At 37.8% G+C, this 8,068-nt stretch overlaps 2 protein-coding genes across 2 annotated transcripts; one reads left to right on the plus strand and one right to left on the minus strand.

Annotated features, from left to right (window-relative positions):
* On the plus strand, positions 1–1,064 carry LOC133816334 (kirola-like). Its single transcript, XM_062248884.1, has 2 exons — positions 1–305; positions 494–1,064. Exons 1-2 carry the CDS (start codon positions 104–106, stop codon positions 760–762), a joined length of 471 nt encoding a protein of 156 aa, XP_062104868.1. The 5' UTR covers positions 1–103; the 3' UTR covers positions 763–1,064.
* A 5,007-nt stretch (positions 1,065–6,071) lies between these two features.
* LOC133814803 (uncharacterized) lies at positions 6,072–7,562 on the minus strand. Its single transcript, XM_062247717.1, has 2 exons — positions 6,984–7,562; positions 6,072–6,875 (listed from the first exon to the last, which is right to left on the minus strand). Exons 1-2 carry the CDS (start codon positions 7,560–7,562, stop codon positions 6,072–6,074), a joined length of 1,383 nt encoding a protein of 460 aa, XP_062103701.1.
* Between the last annotated feature and the right edge of the window lie 506 nt (positions 7,563–8,068).

Below are 8,068 nucleotides of genomic sequence, written 5' to 3' on the forward strand. Positions count from 1 at the left end.
TCATCACGAACATTTTAGTTTCTTTGGCTTTTAATTAGTCTTGTCATCATCTCGAGCCCAAGTATATGATTAATTATCATATAGAAGTATCTTTAACTGAACAATGGCTGCATCCCTGGAAAACAAGCGTAATGTTCACGTAGACACAACGATACCGGCAGACCAATTTTATGGATTCTTCAAGAACAATATGGTCCGCTTCGTCCAACTCTTTCCTAGAAACATAAAAAATGTGCAAATACAAGGAGGAGGTGGGGTCAGAACTGGCTGTATCATGTTTTGGAAATATGACCTTGGCATAACAGGTAATTAATTATACCACACACACACACACATATATATATAGATACATGCTTGCAGGCGCAATACAATTAGTATTATACAAATTGTCATATATATATAATAATAATAATTATCCATGCAAGGTTATATATATATATATATATATATATATATAAAGACGTACGTAAGGTGTTTGAGTTTGTGTGTGCAGGGTCTCCAATGACAGCGAAAGTGAAAGTTGCGGCAGTAGATGATGAGAACAAGTCCATCACCATGGAAATCCTTGAAGGAGATGTTTTTAAATTTTACAAGAGTTTCAAGGTAAAAATACAGTTTAATGATGTGGATAACAGCGCAAGCAAGATAGTTTGGGCTTTGGAGTATGAGAAAGCCAACGAAAGTGCTCCAGACCCTGATCACTATGTCAATTTTGCTGTCAAGCTTACCAAAGGGATAGATGCTCAACTTCGCATGGCTTAATTATTAATCATTAAAATGCATGCTATTTGTGACTTCTAATAAGAACTACGTCCCTACGTTGTGTGCTTTATATATATATATATATATATGTTGTTGCTTAATATGTGTTAAAAACGAATAATGTGTTGTCTGAAAATCTTGCCAGGTTGCTGCTAAATGCAAAATATTGTGGGGTACACCTACAATAATATATAGATATATAATAGTGGCAATAATGCTAGGTTGTGTACTATATTATGGGCCTTTGGCCAGTAGTAGAGTGCACTAATTATAAATGGTACGTTCTTGTAAGAAAGTGTGGAGTGTGGATGTATATATATATATATGGAACACTGTTAACGTTTATTAATTATGGATTGATTTCTTTAATATTAATTATTAGATAAAGATTGAAATTTCGTTTTTAGTAATTATCAAATTAATTAAAACATGTGAATTAATTAAAGTGTAGAATGGTAACTAACTGTTTACACAGATTCTAGTTCTGTCGGAACAGAATCCAAACTTGTCACGACAGAAACTGAACACAATAAGAAGACAGTGCAAAACAATAAAGAACACAGCGAATTTTTACAAGGTTCAGAAACCTTTTCGGATAACCTACCCATTGGGGCCACGCCCAGAGAATAAAGCCAATTAATAAAGAATCACAAGTACAAAATATTGACTTAAACAAAACAAGACTCCCCCTTGAGATTTGTCGCAACTTTGTTGTACTTCTCTTCACTAATTTGATTTTGATTGAAACGCTCCACCACTTGAACTCCCTTCAATGGCCAGCAAGTGCTTGCATCCTCCCGACGCAATGCTTGTAAAAATCTTCTCCCGAAGACTATAAACGTTGTGTTCAAATTATAATGTGTATTCACTCATGAACATGGTATAAACTCACCACGAAAAACTAAACACACATATTTCTACAAGATCACGTGAATACTTATGATCTTGAACACAAAGAGGAACTCTCACAAATATTACAATAATGCTCACGAATAACGCACAAAAGAGTTCACTTTTCTCACTGCCTTTAGAGCCCTAATTATAGAGTCATTTTTCATGCTCATAAAGGCTGAGAAAGAATTCTTCTAATAAAGGCAAGAATAATTGAAGATATTCTTGATTGATGAAGAGTTGCCTTTTTTAGAAGATGCTGATCCGACAGATACGATTTTGGTGGGGACAGCTCAGACCTGTGTCAGATAAAAAAACAAGCTCAAAAAGGAAACAGCAATTAATGACATTAAGGAACCAGTTTTTTGTTTGTAATTCTTGAGCTGCACGAAAATATATAAGCAAAAAAACCATAAACAACTTTGGGTAAGTACCGAATATTTGCAATATAAATCTTCCATTTATAAACAAATTGAGACAATATAAGCTAAATAAGGAAGCTCATAATTATCCAAAATTCACAAAATGGGAAAGTGGATTTCTGAAAATTATAATAAAGGGAAACAACCAATTTATCTTTTAAGAAAAAGATATTTCTATAAAAATGCTGATTATAGGATTTACAATCTCCCCCTTTGGCAATTTTTTTTTTATGAAACGAAGAATATATTCAACCACAAGCCAATTACAAAAACAAGCTCACAGAGAGCCCCTCTAGCTGAGGATTATAAGAGATTAATTTTCTCAAGGAAAGCTACATCTTTGCTTTCCAACTTAGATCTAGACAGATTATCAACTCTGGCTTTCAAGCAAACTTGCATAAAAAAAAACAACTTTATTTACAGACAAAGAACAGAAATTAAACAGGCACTGGTTCCTATTCCACCAAATCATATACACTGGAGCAGCTAAAACAGCTGCCAACAGTTTTTGCTGCAGAACCTTCGGCTTCCCCAACATCCAAGAAATCCAATCTTTGAACTGAACCGACCAGATATCAATTCCCAGCCAATCAGCAATTCGGCTTCTCACCAACTGAGAGAACTGGCACTGAAAAAACAGACGGTCATGGCTTTCCTGCTGCAATTCACAAGTTGGACACATGATAGAAGGAAATTGCATATGGCATCTCACCAGGTTATCTCTGGTCAATAAGTGCCCCAAAGTAGCTTGCCAAAGGATAAAACGATGCTTGGGCAAAGTCAGATTGCACCAAACCACATGAGCAAAAGGAGCCCTTTCCTTGTTAAGCAACTGAACATATAGCTTGCTAACATTAATCTTGTTGTTCATAGCTGCCTTCTCCAACATCTCAGCATTGATGACAGATTTCAAGTTAACTAACTTACGCAAATACCAACTCACATCTGAATGAACTTTGTAATCCCAAATATTTTTCCCTTTAAGATAAATGGCATCTATCCATTTCACCCAAAGGATATCTTGTTTAGAGGAAATAGCCCAAAGGTACTTAGCTAATAGCATCATATTCCATTTAGACCCTTTCTTAAACCCAATACCCCCCAAGCGTTTAGGAAGGCAAACTTGATCCCAAGACGTGAGGTGAATCTTACTCCTATTTTCATTACTACTGCTGGTCCCCCAAAGAAAATTTCTGCACATCTGATCAATCTCAGTAACAACACTCTTTGGGAGAAGGAAAATACTCATCCAAAAAGCTCTAATCCCTAATAAAACAGAGTGGATAAGTTGAGCTTTCCCAGCAAAAGATAAATGCCTACTAGACCAATGATGCAATTTCAAGTGAATCTTCTTTATTATAGTAGCACAGTCCCCTCCTTTCCACTTTGTAGGCCTAAGAGGAACTCCAAGGTATTTTAAAGGGAAAGTACCTTCAGTATAGTGAAGACCCTTCAGTATTTCCTTGGTCTCTTTCTCTGTCAAACCCCCAAAATAAACTCGAAACTTATCTAAATTGACTGTTAAACCAGAAGCACGACTAAATGATTTGAAACAGTCTTGAATAATCTGAACTGATGCAGCAGCTCCCTTACAAAATAGTACCAAGTCATCAGCAAAACAAAGGCTCACCAATTTCAGCTTCTTACATCTAGGGTGAAATCTGAACTCCTTATTATGAGTAGCTTGAATGAGAAGTCTAGTAAAATACTCCATAACAAGAACAAACAGCAAAGGAGAAATCGGGTCTGTAACGCCCTGGATAGCCAGGACCGCTACACTGTGTACTTATAAAGGTGCAAGACTTACTAATCAAGTCATTAATTTAAAAATGTGTCACTAAACATGTATGAGCTAGGGTTAAAAAGGTTTTGGTCTCAAAAGTTTCGTTTTATAAAATTAAACTGTTATATACACGGGATCCCAAAAGAAACAGAGTTAAAAGTATGTTTACAGACTTCCAAAAGTACATAAACAAATATTAGACATACTAAGGCAAAATAGATAATCTTTGGGTCTCGCGTCCCTGCCTAAACCTCAACTGTGGCAGCTGAGCAGCTGGCCATGTACATTCCGCTCGCAGAGCTCTCCAATCAAGGCTGATCAAGCTTGCCCTTGCCTTTACCTGCACCACGTAGCACCCATGAGCCAAGGCCCAGCAAGAAAACATGTGCAACATAAGCAGTAATAACAAATAGCAAACACACTAAGCATGTACTCTCATCATATAATCCACATTGACCACTCAGCATAAACTCAGAATCATGGATGCAATCCAACACTTATAACATTCATATCACATAATAATCAGGGCCGACAACTTAGGCCGCACCCCCTGTTTACCCCACTGACTCCAGCCCGCTTAAACCGAGCTCAGTGCATATTAAGCTGTTCTTGGTTACCAGTGGCCAAGCCGCACCCTGTGCGCTAGTGTAACCCTTGGCACCCTTAGGCCGTTGGTTCACTAATTAGCTTGCATGGCATAATACCATCTATTAAAGCATATAAAATAGGGAACCCTTAGTCCCATCACATATATTCAACCAGGTGCAGTTTTCTTACCTTTGGTTTCCAAGTGAACTAGTTACGAGCGACGTTCCTTGAGCGCGATCCGATCCCCGAGCCCTAGCTTAGCACCTAGTCACAACCAAGATAAATGATACCATTAACAATCTTAAATAAGCTTCTAGACAAAGTTCTAGTCTCCGAAACATTGAATTTCACCAAACATGGTAAAAGATTCAATCTCGAGCACCCTAGGTTAAATTCCCAAGCCTAGAATCTCAAAATCCCAAAATCCCATAAGGGTCGCGGCATTAGCCAACCATGCCACGGCATGGCCCCAATCAGAGACCACTCAATGCCCAAAAACAGGTAAGGGCCACGACATTGCTTAGACCATGCCGTGGCCCGCCCTCCTTCCTCAGCATCCATCAACTTCGAAGGGCTGCGGCTCACCAAGAACTATGTCGCGGCCCGACCCCTTCGAACCCTGAAAAACCACCATTTTTAACTCCCAAACCTCATGCAAACTCACTCAAAACCACCCTAAATCCACAACTCAAGTATCCAAAAACTTCCCATAAGATCCCAACAACACAAGCCAGCTAAAAACTAGACTAAAAACCCATAGAAAACCCATTTCAATTACTGAAACTTCCTAACTCAAGAACTCAAAACCAGCCATGGAGATACTAGAATTCAACCATTAAACCTTAGATTAAAGCTTACCTCAGCTGCAGAATCACTTCTCCAAGAGTTCCCTGACCTAACTTCAAAGATTCTAGCCTCAAATTCAACCTTAAATGCCAAAACCATAAATATTTAAAACTCAGCCATTATTCGAAATTCCTAACCACAGAAATGAAAATTCATTGCTTACCTTAGCTCTGTTTTAGTTCTTGATTGGTTCTTGAGCTAAACCTCTAATTCATCCCTTCAATTTCCCCAAGCTTCAGCTAATTTCCCTTGAAATTTTAGTGTTTTTCTTGCTTGAGAGAGAAAAGAGAGAGAAGGCTGAGAAAGAGTCGGTTTAATTTATGTCTAGTGTTTTCTAAAGTCTTCCCAAGTCTATCCTTATGCTATTAAGCTAATCCCAAGGCTCGGGGTGTCGAAAATGTCCCCGAGGGAAAAATGGTAAAATCCCCCAATATTTCCGCTTAGACTTTCTAACCTCAAATATATCTCCAATTATTTATTTTCATAACCCGATAGTCTAAATAACTACCCGATCCCTAAAATACCCCTGACTTGTCCAAAGTCAACTGTTAAGCCCCGTTGCGACTTTTCCCTGCTATCTAGCCCTAGGATCGCCTCGAGTCGTGCTCTGCAGATTTACCCACATAATAATGTGGTTCTCACAGGTATAACATTTAATCACATTTATATTCATATAATCATACAAGCATGCTTATCATATAATCATGCATTAAATCAATAAATTCACACATAAGCCAATTATGCCCTCCCAGCACACTAATCAAGGCCCTTAGGCCATATTAATGATTTTGGGTCGTTACAGGGTCCCCTTGTCTAAGCCCCTTCCTTCCAAGAAAGCTACCTTGAACTCTACCATTCATCAAGATTGAATAAGAAGAGTCCTTTAAACAAACCATAACCCAATTAATAAACTGTCCCGGGAAATAGAAGGCTACAAGGGTATCCTCCAAACATTGGCAATCAATTGAATCATAAGCCTTACTTAGATTAACTTTCATCACACATCTAGGAGAGATATGCTTCCTCTTGTAACCTTTAAGAGTATCTTGAAAAATAAGGATATTATGAGCTAATAGTCTATCCCTAACAAAAGCTCCTTGATTTTGGTGGATTAACAAAGGAAGGATCAAATTCAATCTACCACATAGCATCTTTGAAATACATTTATACAATGTATTGCAGCAAGCTATGGGCCTATAATCCACAGCCTTAGTCGAATTCTCTACTCTTGGAATCAATGACAGCATAGCATTGTTGAGGCCTTTAGGCAGCGAACCCTGCTGAAAGAACCCCAGAATTGCGTCTGAAATATCATCACCAAGCTCATTCCACATTGCTTTGAAAAAACCCGAACCATAACCATCAGGACCCGGACTCTTGATTGAACTAATACTAAACATAGCATTTTTAACATCCTTCTTAGAAAAAGGCTTTATTAATACTAGCTGTTGCTCTAAAGATAAGATGTTACCATGCATAAAACACTCCTTTTGAATAGGACCCGAGGCCTTACTTTGACTACCCAAAATACTCTGAAAATGATGTAAAAAGTGAGCCACTACATCCTCATACTTCTCAATAATCTGTCCAGCATTAGTAACAAAAGAGGTTATTCAATTCGAATCCTTTCTCTGTTTCAAACAAGCATGAAAATATGTTGTATTATCATCTCCAAATCTGAGCCAGTTGACTTTGCCTCTTTGCCTAAGATAACTGTCATAGAACCTGGTTTGCTGAACCAAATTTACAAAAGATTTATGTTCCTCAGCTTGAAACTCAGCTGAATGAGGATCTTGCTGAAGTTGGTATTGAGCATGATTGTAATTCTCTTTGGCAACCTGATACTTGTGTTCAACATCACCAATCTCCCACTTATTAAACTGTCTAAGAACATGAGTTAGTCTCTTCAGTTTCATCATAATTCTATCTAACCCATGAGTTGATATGGATTTGTTCCAACTTTGCGTAACAACAGCTTTGAACCTTTCATGTTCGGTCCACATGTTGAAGAACCGAAAAGGCTTAAAACCAGTGTTCACATCTGTCATTGCCTTAACAATACAGAAACAGTGATCAGATATTATATCCCATTTTATAAAAACTATCGATTTAGGAAATAGATCCATCCACTCTTCATTCTTAAAAGTACGGTCCAAATTAGAGAAAATTCTAGCCCCATCAGCTTGGTTATGGGTCCAAGTATAATGAGAACCAATAGATCGAAGCTCATCAGCCAATCCTAAAGATTTCCACCTTTGAGCATCTGCCATTTAAGCTACAAAACAGGTTGACCCCCAATCCTATCATCAAACTCAAATACTGAGTTAAAATCCCCTGCCATTAACCATGGTGTAACTGGAAAGGTTAGAAAAGATAAGTCATGCCACAACTGAATCCTTTCCTGAATCGTGTTCCTACCATAAACAAATGTCACACAAAACTCTCTATTCGACCGTAACTCCTTAATATAAGTATGAATATATTGGTCACTATCTTGCAATACTTCCACTAACAAAATACTACACTTCCAGACCAACAAGATTCTTCCCTCAATAGCAGTTCCTTTATAAAAGTTCCGACCATCAAAATATCTAACCATCATCTCCTCCAAATTAGCTCCCCTTAATTTGGTTTCAAGAAAAGCACCTAACCCAATTTTATTAAGCCTACAGAAAGCACTGAGGGATCTCTGTTTTTCCCTCTTATTCAGTCCTCGAACATTCCAGCTAAGAATGTTGAACTCCCCCATTTGACTTCTTTTCTGTAATGACAGCCA

This window comes from Humulus lupulus, chromosome 2, assembly GCF_963169125.1.
Source record: "Humulus lupulus chromosome 2, drHumLupu1.1, whole genome shotgun sequence".
Classification (NCBI taxonomy): Eukaryota; Viridiplantae; Streptophyta; class Magnoliopsida; order Rosales; family Cannabaceae; genus Humulus; species Humulus lupulus.

Bases quoted from the DNA above. Each gene is read 5' to 3' on its own strand.
- LOC133814803 (XM_062247717.1), bottom strand. From the start codon at position 7,562: ATGGCAGATGCTCAAAGGTGGAAATCTTTAGGATTGGCTGATGAGCTT. The intron at 6,876-6,983 runs GTCAACTGGCTC...AATGCTGGACAG, and splicing joins ATCTTAGGCAAAGAGGCAAA to ATTATTGAGAAGTATGAGGA.
- LOC133816334 (XM_062248884.1), top strand. From the start codon at position 104: ATGGCTGCATCCCTGGAAAACAAGCGTAATGTTCACGTAGACACAACG. The intron at 306-493 runs GTAATTAATTAT...TTGTGTGTGCAG, and splicing joins ATATGACCTTGGCATAACAG to GGTCTCCAATGACAGCGAAA.